Below are 17772 nucleotides of genomic sequence, written 5' to 3'. Positions count from 1 at the left end.
GAGCGAGTGAAGAAGGGCTGCTGTATATTGTGTCTCATGCTTTTTTAAAACCCAATTTGATTATTTAAGTTAATCAGGTCTAAACCATGCATTAGAATAAAATATTAGTGGTTAGCGTTTTGGTGTTAGCCACCCCATGGATGTGATTCATATTCTGTTTGACAGAAATCTTTCCTGCTTTCTAACTGCATTAATTACTTTCTGTTTCAGCTGGTTAACCCCATTACTGCACCTTGGCCACAAACAGAGGCTGGAGGAAAGTGACATGTACAGCATTCTTTCAGAGGATCGGTCTGAAATACAGGGAGAGGAACTACAGCGGTACTTTGTTGCTGTGATACATTATTAGATCAATCCAAAAAGTCTGGTAGCAGACTGTTGGGAAGTTGCTAGTTAAAACATACCTGCTGTTGTTTTAGTACAGGTTGTTCTTTACAGTTTCAGTAGTAGACAAGCAGACAGCCGATGTTGTCAGAGGTTTTCTATAATCACATTCAGTCAAGTTTTATTTATTTATTTTGCTAATCATTTAAATGTTGGCACGGATCTGACCTGTTTACTCATCAGGTTTTGGTTGCCAGTTCACAAAATAATTGTGAGAAATAAAACATCACTCCCCAGTTATTCACATAAACATATTCAATTGCCTGAACTCAACTGAACACAGGCAGCAGCTTCTGCTCACACAAGCAGTATCCAAATGTTTAAGATCTATATGTAGGCTTTAAAGGGAAATTTCACTCTAGTTCTAAACAATTGTACTTAATTTACATAAGAATATTATCAAAGGAGTTATGGTTTCACAGACTATTTTCCTGTGTAAAGTAAAATTCCTGCTGTTCTCGTGTTCTTCTCATGTGCTTTTGTTGCAGAATGTGGGACCATGAAGTTAAAAAAGCTCCAAAGGAACTTCAGAAGCCAAAACTCACCAGAGTTCTTATTAAGTGCTATGGGAGGTCCTATGCAGTGGCTGGGTTATTTGCATTTTCACTGGTAGGTTCTGGCTCTTTAAAGCCTCCTTTACTTTTTGTCAGATAAATTCAATGTGGGGAAATCGAGTAGTAGGCTGGTATACACAAAGGAATTGATGAGTGTGATTGATTAAGTGTGGAGCACAGTAACAGTATTTTGTGTCCTTCTTTTTCATGAAGGAGGCAATTAAAGTGATTCAACCACTTCTTCTGCGGGAAATTATCCTCTACTTTGAGAATTATGACCCAGACGACCAGAGAAGTCTTTACATGGTGTACGGTTACGCTGCAGTGATGTCCCTCTCCACCTTTGGACTGACTCTCCTTCAACATCTCTACTACTACCACGTCCAAAGAACAGGCATGAAAATGAGAGTGGCCATGTGTCACATGATATACAGGAAGGTCAGTGATTTGCAGCCTAGATGCAAGTTAGACCATTGGTCTGTAGAGTGTTGGACATTGCCCTTTTAAAATGAATGGGTGCAAATGTTAGTTACATACACTAACTCCACATCCTGTGAGTATATGCGCAGCCTTCTAAGGCTAACGCTAGTTGGTACTTCACTTGCTTGCACCTATACTTACAGAATCTGGAGTTGGTGTATGAAACTAATGTTCTATTTCATATAGGCTTGACCCTCTAAGGCTATTGCTGGTAGGATAAGGGTGAAGCAGGATGTGCTCCATTCCACTGGGTTTATCTAGTACTTGCAAGCCCAAACACACACCTACTTCACAAGAAATCAATAACCAGTGGTTATGCACTGTTAACAGTCCAGCAGAACGTAGAGAAAACAGCTCTTCATGCACAGAGAAGCGCATGAATAACAATCATTCTAAAAATACGCTCAAGACAGAGTTAGTCAGGAAATTGAGAGATATCACGCATATAGAAACGAACAAAAGACTTGGGGGAGTTCATAGATAATTTGAATAGAGGCAGAATAAACTCTCTTTCAAATCAGACGTAGTCAAACAATTTATGGGTGGAAAGAACACTTAAGAACAAATATTACTGGGACCACTACAGAAATTTGCAGATGAACATTTACCATAGAGGAATTCACATAGACACAACCGCAGACTATCGCTGTAACACTGACCATACACAGTCCAGCCATATACTAGGTTTTGACGTTCATCACTCTGCAGTGAACTCTTCCAGTTACACTCACCAAACAGGTGAAATTTCTGTTTTCAGGCTCTCGGTCTCAGTAGTGAATCCATGGGGCGAACAACCACCGGACAAATTGTGAACCTCCTTTCAAATGATGTCAATCGTTTTGATGAGGTAAGGTAAAACAAATTACGGAAAAATTGAAAAGGCTGTGACCAAACTCAGTGCTAAATTTTGTCTGCTAGTTGATCACAAGGCTACAAGGTTGACTTGAAGTAATACTTGGATTTTTTTTTTTTTGTCTGAATTTGAAATGAGAATTTTGTTTTTGTAATTAATTATTCCGTTTTTAAAGTTTCGAATGTGTTGGATAATAACTGCGCTAACATTTATCTTATCATCTCAAACCATTTGTATGAATGTTTCTGTTACAAGGCTGAGGTGCCACAATTTATTTGATATTAATATTTGAAAAAAATTTCTCGATAGATAAAATACTTTTTGCCGAACTGTGAAAAATGAAATGCAAGATTTTTAGAACTGTGTCTCATGATTAACCACTGTCTCTGTAGATTACACTCAATCTGCACTACTTGTGGGTGGGACCTCTTCAAGCGATGGTGATCATCACTTTGCTTTGGTATGAGATCGGCCCCTCATCTCTGGCAGGTGTGGCTGCCATCGCCCTCATGATGCCTGTACAGACCTGGTTTGGGAAGCTTTTTGGCATCTTCAGGTAAAAAACTAGATAACATAAGAAGTACGTGGTTGTTTCCAATAATAGATTTGTGATGTGTAGATGTAAATACTGTAGTTTTTCTTAACATTATTTTTCTGAAAATGGATAATTTTTTTTCCCCCCATTTTTTGCAGGAGCAAAACGGCAGTCCTTAGTGACAGTAGAATCCGCATCATGAACGAAGTGGTGTCTGGCATCAGGATCATCAAGATGTATGCCTGGGAGAAACCTTTCTCATCTCTGGTTACTGAAGTCAGAAGGTAGGACAAAAAATATTTTTTGTGATGAATAGACAAACTGTTGGGGCATTCATTTTTACTGGGATCATTGGGACATACATCCACATTTCAACAGTTAGTTATCTGCTGATTTTGGAAAATAAATCTATTAATCAGTTAAATACCTTTTTACTTTAATTTGCCAATGACAATCTATACTCATTATATACCCCCAAAATATTGAAGAAAATGGATAGTGGTATTGATGAGTATTCATAGTTGTCAGTTTTCAGTGGACCACTGCCGCAGCAGAACACATAACTAAAACCTTCTTGTTTATGTTAAGTAATATTTTATGGAAAAATGTTTCACTATGGCATAAGATTGATGTTGCGAGTGTTATAAAACATGCTTATGAGCAATTATACAACTTTGCACAAACAGATATTAACTGCCCTTCGCACTCAAGTCCTTGTGCACAAATCCAACAACAGAGTTGTACAGGCGTTGCATTTTAACGCCCTGAGTTCCAGCTACATTTTTAGGTCTCCGCAGTCAAGATAGCAACGTTTTGCAACAATAAATATGCAACGTCTGGTTTCTCTTCAAAAATAAAACAGCACGTTGCTATAGTTGCTAAACGGTTAGGTTAAAGATGGTTTGCGTAACTTAAATAAAAATATTTTATATTAAGTTTTTGTTTTGTTCGAAATGAATACCGGCCTCCTGGATGAAAATCCGGTTTCTGGCACTCCATCCACCACAACCACCACCTCCATACTCGTTTCTTTCTGTTAAATATCATATACCTGCCTTTACTGTCTAAAACTGATGCTACAGGGCTTCCCCCACTGCGTTGAACTATGACGCTATAGGGATCCCCAGTGTGTTACAAACTGACACCATTGGGTCTCGACCATGCGTCCGTATGTGATGAGTTAGGAGTGAGAACAGGTTTGATGCCATTGGGTGAAATAGAATTGAAAAATTATGTATCTGCATAGCTAAAGAAATCAGTCCCTCCTTATCAATTGTTTTTTTTGTCACCATGTATAGACTGATTGAAACGGATCTCAACACATAAACCTTGTCATAAATGGTCATACAACAAAACCTTTGCCAGACAGATGCGTCCATAACACATCTGAAGCTGTTCCAGAGGAACATCTGTGTTGCCTTTTAAGAATTCTTGTTTGAGAGTTCATTATTCCGTCTATTTAATTCCTCGGTAACAGATGTCTTAACTTGCTCTGTGTCTGCCACAGTAAGCATGAAAAGACAGATTAACTTTAAAGCAGCAGGTGGAAGATTTAGTTGCATTTATTCTTCCGAGCACCTCTTCGATCAATGACAAAGGGCTTAATGGCATTAAGAGGCAAAGATAAATGGCTCCCAGGCAGATACTTAAACACAGAATTACTTAACAGACACTGTTTTTTTTAAATAATCTTAGACTCTTGAGTTTGAGAACATAGGAGGGTTATTACGATTAAAGATATAACTCATTAGAATTATTCTTGAAGCATTGCTTTATTGCTTTGGTAACACTTGAATTTAGTTGGTCTTAAAGGGCAGCTTAGGTTTCTTTTATGCTAAATCTATTTATTAATCACAACCCTTTATGCAGATTTCCTTGTAGTTAATATGTCATCTCCAAATAGTTAACAGATCACCTAGATATTTACAGGAATGTAAGCATAGTGCCCTTCTTAAAGCTCAGAACCCCATACTGAAGTGTGAAGCTTTATTTAGGCAAAACCTTCACATTGAACGTGGTTATGATGAAAAAAGAAGTCTTTTTACAGCTACCCTTCACTGTTCAAGGATTAGCCATTGATAATAAATGAGGCATGTGGGGTGAAGGATCACATCTTAAGATGTCCACATTTACACATTAACTCCTTTGGAAAACACCTTTTATCTAGAAAACAAACCAAAACATGCTGAATTGTTCGCTGCTCATTCACTTCTGTTAACAATGTGGACTTTGTCATGCTGTGGGTGGGTGGGTGGGGGGAATGTTCTTCTCACTCAACAGAGAGGAACATCACCTGAAAGACTTGGATGTTAAACAGACATGCACACACAGGGAAATTATTCATAGCTTATTGAACATATAACTTCCATGCTACTATGTTTTGTAATACATCCATTTGAAACACTTTATTTCTGTTTTTAGGAACATAGAAAGCAGCAATACATAAACAAAATCTTCATGAGCTATTAAAATCTTCACATCTAATATCTGAATATGTAGGGTCACACTTACCTGGTTAGCAGCTATCAATTTGTCACCCTGTCTAAATACTATGAGGGCACCATGGGCCTACCTATTTACCAGCCTCATATGATGAAGTAGCCATGCAGCTCAAATTCATATAGTGGTCAAAGAATACAGTGTAACACAAGTTGCAACAACTAAGTAAGTTTAAAGTAATTAGAATAGTTAAAATGCTGCTATAACTTTAGTGTTTACTAAGTGGCGATTGAGATATCACTTAATTAAAACAGGTGGCACCACACAAAATAATTCTCACATAATTGATTGTCGCTGCTCCAGCCCCATAACACGAACAGTAGTTTTCCCTCTAGGTAAACAAACTAATACCTAGGTAAACCTCTAGGTAAACAAACTAATACTATTAATTTCCAAAGGACTGACAGTTAATCTTAATATATGATTTAAGCGCTGAAACTGTTGCACCTTTATAGTACAGCTCCGTTTAAGACTTCTTGTTTACCTAGTTGATTGCCTTTTGATTCGACAGCAATACAGATGTTACTTACCAACCAACTGACACAAAGTTTTTACTGGCTCAGACATTGCTTAAGTTTAAATGGTGCAATCTGATTTATTAAAATCACCAGTTTAAAGTCACCAAGTTCACTCTCCAAATGTTTTCTGCTATTCCCAGGAAAGAAATCAGTCAGATATTAAAGAGCTCCTACCTACGAGGACTCAACATGGCCTCCTTCTTTGCCAGCAGCAAGATCATCGTCTTTGTTACCTTCACTGTCTATGCTCTCCTGGGCAACAGCATCACTGCCAGCAGTGTTTTTGTCACAGTTTCCCTCTACGGTACAATCAAGCTCACAGTCACCCTGTACTTCCCGCTCGCCATCGAGAAGCTGTCAGAGTCTGTTGTCAGCATTCGTAGGATTAAGGTAATTCTGTTTTCACTTATGAATTACAGCAGCTATTTATATTTTGTTGACAACTTTAAAAAGCAAAGTTGACGTACAAACATACACTACCGTTCAAAAGTTTGGGGTCACATTGAAATGTCCTTATTTTTGAAGGAAAAGCACTGTACTTTTCAATGAAGATAACTTTAAACTAGTCTTAACTTTGAAGAAATACACTCTATACATTGCTAATGTGGCAAATGACTATTCTAGCTGCAAATGTCTGGTTTTTGGTGCAATATCTACATAGGTGTATAGAGGCCCATTTCCAGCAACTATCACTCCAGTGTTCTAATGGTACAATGTGTTTGCTCATTGGCTCAGAAGGCTAATTGATGATTAGAAAACCCTTGTGCAATCATGTTCACACATCTGAAAACAGTTTAGGTCGTTACAGAAGCTACAAAACTGACCTTCCTTTGAGCAGATTGAGTTTCTGGAGCATCACATTTGTGGGGTCAATTAAACGCTCAAAATGGCCAGAAAAACAGAACTTTCATCTGAAACTCGACAGTCTATTCTTGTTCTTAGAAATGAAGGCTATTCCATGCGAGACATTGCTAAGAAATTGAAGATTTCCTACAACGGTGTGTACTGCTCCCTTCAGAGGACAGCACAAACAGGCTCTAACCAGAGTAGAAAAAGAAGTGGGAGGCCGCGTTGCACAACTGAGCAAGAAGATAAGTACATTAGAGTCTCTAGTTTGAGAAACAGACGCCTCACAGGTCCCCAACTGGCATCTTCATTAAATAGTACCCGCAAAACACCAGTGTCAACATCTACAGTGAAGAGGCGGCTGCGGGATTCTGGGCTTCAGGGCAGAGTGGCAAAGAAAAAGCCATATCTGAGACTGGCCAATAAAAGAAAAAGATTAAGATGGGCAAAAGAACACAGACATTGGACAGAGGAAGACTGGAAAAAAGTGTTGTGGACGGATGAAATCCAAGTTTGAGGTGTTTGGATCACAAAGTACGTTTGTGAGACGCAGAACAAATGAAAAGATGCTGGAAGAATGCCTGACGCCATCTGTTAAGCATGGTGGAGGTAATATGATGGTCTGGGGTTTGCTTTGGTGCTGGTAAGGTGGGAGATTTGTACAGGGTAAAAGGGATTCTGAATAAGGAAGGCTATCACTCCATTTTGCAACGCCATGCCATACCCAGTGGACAGCGCTTGATTGGAGCCAATTTCATCCTACAACAGGACAATGACCCTAAACACACCTCCAAATTGTGCAAGAACTATTTAGAGCAGAAGCAGGCAGCTGGTATTCTATCGGTAATGGAGTGGCCAGCGCAGTCACCAGATCTGAACCCCATTGAGCTGTTGTGGGAGCAGCTTGACCGTATGGTACGCAAGAAGTGCCCATCCAACCAATCCAACTTGTGGGAGCTGCTTCTGGAAGCGTGGGGTGCAATTTCTCCAGATTACCTCAACAAATTAACAGCTAGAATGCCAAAGGTCTGCAATGCTGTAATTGCTGCAAATGGAGGATTCTTTGACGTAAGCAAAGTTTGATGTAAAAAAGATCTTATTTCAAATACAAATCATTATTTCTAACCTTGTCAATGTCTTGACTCCATTTTCTATTCATTTCACAACGTATGGTGGTGAATAAGTGTGACTTTTCAGGAAAACACAAAATTGTTTGGGTGACCCCAAACTTTTGAACGGTAGTGTATATGTGTCTAACAATTTTGAAATTTCTAGGACAGTTAATGAGATCATATATTCCATTCAATTTCACCAAATGTCCAAAGCTTTCTGCTCTAGCTTTGTTAATGTAGAGATGTTAAGTTAAGATACTGAACCCCGAATTGCCCCTGGCGGCTGTTCCGCCAGTGAATGAATGTGTGTGAATGGTGAGTGTGAGGTAGTGTAAAAGCGCTTTGAGTAGTCAAAGACTAGAAAGGCACTATACAAATACGGAGCATTTAAGTTGCTACTATTATTATTATTATTACCTAATCTCTGTTATGAATTCCCACTGTATAAATAAAATTGAATTGAATATTGAAGTTGAATTTGAAGAACATTTTAAATGACGAGGAAACTCCCAATGTGTATTTTGCAGGAAACAATTTAGAGCACTGTCTGGGTTTTATTATGGGGTTCACAGTGTAAAGGCATGTGTGTCAATAAACCACTTCCCAGAATTTCCTTATGCTGGAAGAGGTGGAGAGAAAAAACCTTGGGATACCTCTGGGGGAAAAGAAGGAAAACTCCATTGAGATTGAGAAGGTGACCTGCTACTGGGATAAGGTGAATGTTCTAACCTTAGTGATATTTCACTGTGGTGTAACGTCATTTTACAGGATATGAGTGTGCTCAAATATTGTATAGTACATGTATTGTAAGACGTGAACATAGTTTACACAGTGTAAGAGCCTGAAAGGCCAGTATGTGGCTGACATGGTGTGAAATCTTGATCTATTATGTGATGATCTGACTAAATGTATTGCTTGATGGTTTCTGTTTGTCCATATTTTTTTGTTTCTTGTCAGAGTCTGGACGCTCCAGCTCTGCAGGACGTCTCTGTCAAAGTGAAGTCACACCAACTTCTGACTGTAATTGGCCCAGTGGGGGCTGGAAAGGTGAGTACACTTGTTATACAGCAGGTGAATGTTTTGGGTTATGACGGTATACAACCTGCTTTAATAAACAGTTAAAAGCATGTTGACCGCTAATCGGAAGATGTGAGGTTCAATCCCCGGCTCCTCCAGACGGCATGTCAAAGTGTCCTTGGGCAAGACACTGAACCCCTATGAATGTGTGTGAATGGTGAATGTGATGTAGTGAAAGCTCAATTGAGACGTCGCAAAAACTAGAAAGGCACTATACAAATACAGAGAATTTACATTTATTTGGTTGGCTGGCCTACCTAGTTTTTCAAACATCTCGTATCCCTGCTTTAATCTGAGCACTAACAGAAGTAAAGTTTGTATGTGAATTTGTAGCAAGCTCACGTACCCATAACATTCATGTTCCCAACAGTCATCCCTGCTGAGCGTCATCCTGGGAGAGCTTCCTCATGACAGAGGGACAATAAAGGTCAATGGTCAGCTGTCCTATGCTGCCCAGCAGCCCTGGGTGTTTCCTGGAAGTATTCGCAGTAACATCTTGTTTGGGAGAGAGCTGAACCCCCAGAAGTATGAGTGTGTCCTCAGAGCCTGCGCTCTGAAGAAGGTGAGAGATAACGCAGTACCATGTACTCCTTCTGGTGGCCATATTGGAGGTCCTCCACTCTTGAGCAACAGTGGCTGTTAACTGCTGACTGTGTTTTTGCTTTGCCTTGACAACAGAACAGAGGAGGATTTGTTTATATCTCCTCTGATTTGAACAGAAGTGTATATTTTGTCACTAATTTATATAGCTATGTATTCATTTTGATCAGCTATCCTTGATTGTTTTGAGTACTCAACTGATTTAGCATTGCAGTCCTATAACATTGTCAGACTCAAGATGGACAGTTTTCAAAATAGTGATCAAAATCGATGCAGCAGACTCAGAGATACAGTCTTTTTTCCCCCCACACATTCTTCTTCCTTGTCCTTGCATTACCCAAAATGCAACTCAGCAGACAGTTTGGTTTCAGAGATTTCAGTGTGTTATGCTAGTAGCAGCTAATGTAGCCTGGAGCCTCTAGCCTCAAGCAGAGATGAGGAGCGGGCTACAGAAGTCTGGAAAGTTAACCAAATAAGTCCGCACCACAAGATTTTATTAATTTTCAAACTTGTAGTCTTCAGCCCGAAATTGATGCTGACATCACTCAAGGCAATTTATCAGACACCACACAGCTTCCTCTGAAGGTACTAAAGGCTTTATACAACTTTTTTCCAGATGCAGTAGTACTTCCCCACACCTGTAAACACACCACTTTGATATGTAAAATCAGTGTTTCCTTTTAATAGTTAGAGTTAATAGAGCCCAAACTTTGAATCTTTTTTGCATGTGCATATGTTGTATTTGTAGTAAATATCTATTGTCTTTGAGTGCAGGACCTGGAGCTGCTCCCAGATGGAGACCTGACACTGATCGGAGACAGAGGAGCCACACTCAGCGGGGGGCAGAAAGCTCGTGTCAACTTGGCGAGGTGAGAGGACAGGGACAACTATCATCTCTGTTTTACGCAGAAGGTACACTACCTGGAAATTCATTAATTTTTATCATCACTGTTAATCTTGTTTAAGTTTGAGGGGAACCTAGACCGACAGCAACAAGTAGCAACATGTCCAGGTATGCACAAGTTAGAGTTGTTCTTGCCACATTTAGAACACAACACTTACACAATTAATGTCCAATCAGTGTAAATGTAGTGAAACGAAGCAGTAAATTCCTCCTTACTGACAGAAAAAGCTGCGTTCTCCTGCTTGCAGTACCTACATGTACCAGGATGCATTGTGTGTGAGACCCAGCAGTCTTCCATGAAACAAAGCTAACGCTTGCTGAGCTAGCATTGCAGTACAAAGTTCCACAAAAGCAACATGGAAAAACATGTTGCTCATCTGCCCTTCTGGTCTTTTTTTAGTTTATCCTCAGGATCCTGAAGAAGGTATCCAGCACACCCCTTTCCATGTCTAGACTATGGTGTCACTTTCATTCTCGGGGTTGGCATTGGCGACCGCATCCAACAAAAACGAATTAATGCTGAAATCCATTGCAGCGGAATGATTCAGCATCTGTTGGCATCAGATCCTTTGAGCAAAAGATCCACAATATGCAGATCAGGTTCTGGATGGTCCCTGCCAGATTCTCTTGCAAAACTAATGTAGCCACAGCCTAAACCGCTTTCCGCTGCATTTCTCTGGCTGTATATTCTGGCTCAAATAAATACACCTGAATATCCAAGTCAGCTAAAGCATTGTAAAATGGATTCTCGTCTGTAATATCTTTTGCACTCAAATTTGTGTTATGCCATTTTCGCTGTTGGAAATGTAGCTAGTTTGAAATACAAGCAAAGAAAACAAGTTTTGTTTTGAGCAGCATCTAGCAAGAGCTCTGGCTTCTCAGAGGCAGAGACGAGAAATCCAAGCTGAAATGGCCTGTAGTTCTTCTGTGGTTCCAGCTACAGATTTTGCAGCAGGAGAACTCAACGGGGCGAATTTTCCTCACATTGTTTACACTACATTAAAGTGTGTGTGTGTGTGTGTGTGTGTGTGTGTGTGTTTTATCAGGGCTGTGTATCAGGATGCAGACATCTACCTATTGGACGACCCTTTAAGCGCTGTGGATGCTGAGGTCGGAAGACACCTTTTTGAACAGTGAGTGGTTACCATTTTTGTCAAAACTGCTGTGTCCCAAATCCATTCCACGTAGTAATTAACAACAGTGTGTGCTAATTACCTCTCAGTCGTCATAGTATACTGTTTTAGCAGTTGGTAAACCAAAAAATTCAATTGCTTTACCATGTTGTACTAACAGGAAGTTATACAATATGTGCAACGTCAGACCCCAATCAAACTGCAACTGTTGAATGTCACTGCCAATTAAACGTCAGAAAGGAGTCTTTCTTAAGAGTTAATACCAAATGCACACAATCCCTTTCTGTAAGTGTCCTAACAACCATTCACAGCTTATTTTAAATTCTATTCAGTTGTGAGTAGCTCTGTCATTGCATTGTGGAAGAATTGTGTCCATCTTTAAATCAACTATATTCAGTCTGCATGATGTCTGGTTTGAGTATACTTTGTCACTTTACCATTGTGAACATCTTGATAATGGTGAAATGTTCATACACTTAAAGCATTAATCAAATTTCTAGGAGGACATGGAAAGAACACTTTATGTGCAAACTTTGTAATGTCTGTCTCTGTGTTCATTATCAGGTGTATCTGTGGGCTGCTGAAGAACAAGTCTCGTGTCCTGGTCACGCACCAGCTGCAGCATCTGAGGGCAGCCAACCAGATTCTGGTCCTCCAGGAGGTGTGTGCCCTGCAGAGAAAAATATTTCAGTGAAGCCTTCTAATGAGAACAAATATGTTGCCAGTCACTCTTTAACCATCTGCTATTGCAACAAACTTAAATCTACAGCTCTGCTTGCTCTGCAAGAACAGCACCTTCTTCCTGGCTTGTGCCATAAAGCAATTTAGATTTCACTGAGACATTTAAGAGAGGGGTTTATAGACTTGATCATTCTGGGGTTTTTTTCTGTTTGTCTCTTCTAGGGTCATATCATGGCCCAGGGTACCTACAATGAGCTGCAGTGCTCTGGCCTCGACATTGTGTCTCTGCTGAAAAGCGACGAGGAGCAGGAGCGATGTTCTCGATCAGCTGAACCAGACAAACTGTCGTTACACAGCCAGAGGACTGTTCGCTCGCACAGTTCACACTGTTCTAACAGCAGCCTTCTGCCACCAGAGAGCAACTGGACTGACCAGCTTCCTGTAGGTACATTTTCAAAATAAAATGAATTACTGAGCATGTGTTTGGTTAATTTGTATTTATAGGACTCCTGTACGTTTTCCATGTAATTTATTCATCATTTTGTTTTTTTTAAACAATCATTTAAAATACTTTTTTTGACTTTGGCTGATCACAAATTTTTATAGAATATCTTGTTATAAGAGGGTTTTAGGTGTACTATATCCCTGACTGTATACTTCCAATCTGGTCCATTCATATGCCACAACCTGAGTTAAACCAGCATACCGAGTCTAAATGGGCCTGCATGTAGTCAATTCAATTCACATTTCACTCATTACACACACAATCATACACTGTACAACATGTAGTTACATTTGTTTGTGATGTACTATGAGTGAAGTGAAAGTAACAACAGGTTCAGGACCCGGATGACCTGAGGCGAGAAACTCCTCCTCATCCTCTCTGTTTTGGTCTTGAGGCAGCAGTAACCCCTGACAGCAGCAGAGAGAAGAGTCTCTTCTTGTTTTTTATGACCCTCTCAGCCTTCGTCCTGCACCCTCCTGGTCTAAATGTGTAGGGCTCAGAGTTGATGTTGGATGATGCATTTCCTCTTACTGCTGCTGCCTGTCAGAGTGCTGTCTATGGTGCAGGTGTAGAAAGTTGAACTCCCTAGTATGTCTGTAAAGAGCTGATACTTTTTTTATTGTATTGTATCTGTTTCCTTGACTGAAGTATCCTGAAGTATGAAGAATACGGATCGGCAATTACTTGTTTTTCAGGTTGATACTGTTCGTGTCATGGCAGAGGAGACTCGAGTTGAAGGAAATGTTGGCAGCCGCATTTATCTCAAGTACTTCACTGCAGGCTGTAACCTTCTGGTGTTATTGCTTATATTACTGCTCAGCGTCGTAGCTGAGGTACGCCATGGCTCATAGGCCTCTAACATTCAAACTAATTCTTTAATTTAAGTTTCAATATGTTGGTTTATTGAACTTTGTTTCCATTCATAGATTGCATATATTCTGCAGGACTGGTGGTTGGTATACTGGTGAGCGCTTTATTGCTTACTTTTATATGAAGTTGTTTTTACTGTTTCTTTAACTGATTAAGTAAGATTTTATCTTTTTATTGCTGTGTACCTAGTCTGATGTGTTTATTTTGTCAAACAGGGCAAGAGAGGAGTGTTTTAACAACACAGCCAGTGCTGTTAGCATTAAAAATGGCATTAATGCTACTACCTCCGATCAAGGGTTAAATCTCACATTTTACCTTGGCATTTATTCAGGTAAGCCATCCATTCTTATGTTTATTATCACAAATATTTCAAGTATTGTTGTTGACTGTGATGTTTATGGTAGAGCGTGTGCCATGCTATAAAACATTTATTAAATGATATGATCCAAAGTAGTCCTGCTGTTTTTGCTTTTAGGTTTGACAGCAGCTGCTGTGGTCTTTGGTTATGCCAGGAGTTTAGTGATCTTTCATGGGTTGGTGAAATCAGCTCAGACTTTGCACAACAGCATGTTTAACGCTGTCATCCGCACGCCTGTTCGCTTCTTTGACGTCAACCCCATAGGTGAGCCCTGTTAAGCATTTCCTTCAGTTTAAACTTAAGTCACAAACACTTTAAAATCAAGTGGAGGTTTAGGCTTTTGTTATGCTTATGTACTCATTGCATTAGGTAGAACTTCCTAACTTGTGTTCTGCAGGTTTTACATCCAATTAGTGCACAAGAAGAGCTTGAGGTCTAAAGTAATAAGTTATTTTTCTACCTGACTTTTTAGGAAGAATTCTCAACAGGTTTTCCAAAGACATCAGTCAGATGGACTCCATGTTACCCATCACCTTTGTGGACTTTTATCAAGTAAGACCTTAATACCATTTGATTAAGACTATTGTACCAGCACTGTATTTGTTCTCCACTTTCAAACTGTTTGAAAGTTGACTGACTTTTGAGAAGATCTTAATTTAACTTTGTTAGTATTCCTCACAGTGTATTTGCTTGTTCTTTAGTTATTTTTGCAGAATGTTGGTGTGATTGCGGTGGCGGCCTCAGTCATTCCTCTCATCCTTATCCCCGTCATTCCTCTGCTTTTTATCTTCTTGTACTTGAGGCGTTTCTACCTCCATACATCACAAGATGTCAAACGTCTGGAGTCCACAAGTATGTTCATGCATTCTTGGCATAAAGGAAAGTAAAAGTTACATAACATAACATAAAGTTTTTGGTCCTGAGATTGAGCTTTAAGGATTCTTGCTATTAAAAAAACATTTGTAAGCAGGACTCCCTCTTTGTCATTTTTCCTGCAGCTCGGAGTCCCATGTTATCCCATCTATCTTCGTCTCTTCAGGGCCTGTGGACCCTCCGAGCCCTCCGAGCTGAGGACAGGTTAAAGAAAGCCTTTGATGCACATCAGGACCTGCACTCAGGTTCTACTTTCCTATTAACATTGCTAACATTTTGACTTTTCAAGCTAATTTATAGTTGGAATGCCACTGACAAAGTAAAATGTAAATATCAAAGTGAATCTCAACTACCTTGTAGCATTAGAGCACTGCAGTGTCTGCTGCTTCATCTGTCAGTGATCAGTGTGTTTCTGTGCTAAATAAGGAAATCTTTACTAAAATAAATATTCTGTGTCTCTTATGTCAGAGGCATGGTTTTTGTTCCTGATGACTGCTCGCTGGTTTGCACTCCGCCTTGACAGCATTTGCTCCGTATTTATTACCTTCGCAACATTTGGCTGCATCCTGCTCAGAGATGGTGAGGAATAATGAGTGCACACAGAAACCGTTGCAATCGAGCTTTAGCCGTCAGTCTTACCACCGGAATAAGATTATTTCACAATCCTAGACAGCTCCCAAATAAAGCCATCATCAAGCAGTTACATAACAATCCCTTTGCACAGTTAAATTACATACTTCATGGGCTTGAGACAGGGTTGTCCCGTATCCTCACTCCTCATCGCAAAGGCCCTTACAGAATCTATTTGTTCAGACTCATTTATTCATGGCCCCACCTGTATCTGTCGTATACATGTCACTTGATATCTCTATGCAGATGACACCTTGCTGTATGTCACTCAGCTTTGTATTAGTATCCAGCATCCAGTTCAATCTAATAGAAAATCTTCTTTTCACAATGTCATTTCCCCCCGTTTTGTATGACTGGGTAATCAATATGAAAATTCAGTTTTTGTGGCGAAACAACTCAATTGCCCCGGCGTCAGTTCAGTGTTGAAAAGTGTCCTGAAGCATGTAATTTTTATTACACGTTGTGTTTATTAGGGCTCAATGCCGGAGAGGTGGGCCTGGTGCTGACCTATGCTATGACACTGGTGGGAAACTTCCAGTGGACGATAAGGCAAAGTGCTGAGGTGGAGAACATGGTAAGAACAGTGACTTCTTTGTTTTTTCATTGCTTTTTTTTCATGCTGACATTACCTGCTGTGACTGCTGATTGGTGATCAGACTCTTAACATCCACGTCTTTAACATCCATCAGGATAAGGTCTTAACTAGACCTAAGACCTAACAGATTTAGGCCTATTCTGTTGGTGTTTTAAGTGGAAGAACTTGTAGAGTGGAGAGGGCAGGAAATTACATGATGGAATTTAGCAGAATATAAGATACAGTTGACTGAATTGATAGAAAGAGGCTGGAGAATAGAAAGAAACCTTTTTATCTCTTTAGATGACATCAGTGGAGAGAGTGGTGGAGTATACGGAGCTGAAGAGTGAAGCACCCTGGGAAACCCAAAAGCGTCCTCCTCCCGATTGGCCAAGCCAAGGCCTGGTGACTTTTAACCGGGTGAACTTCTCCTATGGCGATGATGGACCGCCGGTCCTCAAAGACATCAGTGCCTCCTTCCAACCCAACGAGAAGGTGAGACATCTTTGCACACAGCCACAGTCTGCTTTTTCAACGCACACGATGGTGGATGATCAGTCAAAGTGTTTCTGTCTTCTCTGGGTGTCAGGTTGGTATTGTGGGCAGGACGGGCGCTGGGAAAAGCTCTTTGGTCTCGGCTCTCTTCCGCCTGGCAGAGCCTCAGGGAAAGATCTACATCGATGGTGTTTTGACCTCTGAGATTGGCCTCCATGACCTGCGCCAGAAGATGTCCATCATTCCTCAGGTGAACATGAGCTGGCTTCCAACGTTTTTTTTCTTTACGTGATGTGCTCCAGGCACAACACGCTCACAAAGTACAGTGAGTCTGCATCGTTATTCAACCGCTTTGCTCATAGCGCTTTCTCCAGTACTGGCACAGCACTAAAACCAAGTGCGGGGAAAGTTCCGTTTCTTGAAGGCAGATGGCTTTACTTGTTGCTAAAGTAACCACTAACCACTACTAAGCGTAGCTGCCATCAGCTCAGTTAACTGTGCAGCTACAGTTCCCATTAGTAGCTGACTATGCCCAGACTGGGAGCTCGGAGCCTGGGCCAGAAAAAGTCCTCTTCATGGCCAAACGCTCTTGTGCTAGTAGTGCAAACATCAACACAGCTAAGCCGCTAGCTCCACAGCTATGCTAACAACACTGTCCATCTAGAAACTCCATAAAATATGATCCAGTTTCACCAAAATCAGTGAATAAAGTTACATAGGTTATGTGTATTTATTCAGATCTGCTCACCAAGCGAATCTGTTACCTACACCAGTCCCCAGAAACATCCTGCTTCACCCGCATCTACCGTTTTTTTCCAACCTAAGCTTTATTCTCAGTTGTGATCTGTTAAACATGTAATTCTGTCCACGATATGTTGAAGCTGTGCCATCGAGCAAACAGGCAAGAGGATGAGGCGTTTCACAGCACTGGATGTATAAAAGTGGTTCTCTTAGTGGTTCTATTAGTTTCGGTATCTCACTATGGGACACGACCCCCGCACTGTCCCCCTGAAGCTATTTTACACTGCCAGTTTATGAGACCTGCAAGAGAGGGGCTGCAAAGCTTTGCATTGTGTGCCCTTAAGTCCTCACCGAGACCCCTCTTGCTAAGAGAGGCTACATAAGTCAGATCCTCCGCTAGACAGCTACTGACTCTTTTTCCTGAGTTCCCCGATTCAACAGGATATTGCAGTCGCGGCCTCAAGGAGAGAAGGCTCATATTTTGAAGGACAAAATCACCCCTCAAGGGAGCTATTCAGACGGTACTGCTAGAGCAGATCCAGAGCGGTTT

The 17772-nt window shown here is 40.5% G+C and overlaps 1 protein-coding gene across 3 annotated transcripts in view; it reads left to right on the top strand.

Moving 5' to 3' along the window:
- Positions 1–17772, top strand: part of LOC119901416 (multidrug resistance-associated protein 4-like) — a 30155-nt gene that overhangs the window by 4587 nt on the left and 7796 nt on the right. For all 3 annotated transcript variants that reach the window (XM_038717027.1, XM_038717026.1, XM_038717030.1), the window contains 25 exons: positions 211–321; positions 873–993; positions 1152–1376; positions 2176–2265; positions 2664–2827; positions 2965–3090; positions 5964–6213; positions 8389–8496; positions 8739–8828; positions 9229–9420; positions 10233–10327; positions 11409–11495; positions 12060–12156; positions 12399–12617; positions 13377–13514; positions 13608–13645; positions 13767–13882; positions 14027–14173; positions 14382–14461; positions 14611–14761; positions 14908–15027; positions 15251–15361; positions 15886–15986; positions 16290–16481; positions 16576–16731. In XM_038717027.1, coding sequence (XP_038572955.1) covers positions 266–321; positions 873–993; positions 1152–1376; positions 2176–2265; positions 2664–2827; positions 2965–3090; positions 5964–6213; positions 8389–8496; positions 8739–8828; positions 9229–9420; positions 10233–10327; positions 11409–11495; positions 12060–12156; positions 12399–12617; positions 13377–13514; positions 13608–13645; positions 13767–13882; positions 14027–14173; positions 14382–14461; positions 14611–14761; positions 14908–15027; positions 15251–15361; positions 15886–15986; positions 16290–16481; positions 16576–16731 — 3270 coding nt within the window. In that variant the 5' untranslated portion in view covers positions 211–265. The remainder of the gene's footprint in view (positions 1–210; positions 322–872; positions 994–1151; positions 1377–2175; positions 2266–2663; positions 2828–2964; positions 3091–5963; positions 6214–8388; positions 8497–8738; positions 8829–9228; positions 9421–10232; positions 10328–11408; positions 11496–12059; positions 12157–12398; positions 12618–13376; positions 13515–13607; positions 13646–13766; positions 13883–14026; positions 14174–14381; positions 14462–14610; positions 14762–14907; positions 15028–15250; positions 15362–15885; positions 15987–16289; positions 16482–16575; positions 16732–17772) is intronic.

The sequence above is a fragment of the Micropterus salmoides genome, unplaced genomic scaffold (assembly GCF_014851395.1).
Source record: "Micropterus salmoides isolate LMB-PRFRI ecotype aquatic unplaced genomic scaffold, ASM1485139v1 Ms_hic_scaffold_1, whole genome shotgun sequence".
Lineage (NCBI taxonomy): Eukaryota > Metazoa > Chordata > Actinopteri > Centrarchiformes > Centrarchidae > Micropterus > Micropterus salmoides.
This window is presented reverse-complemented; position numbering and strand designations above follow the sequence as displayed.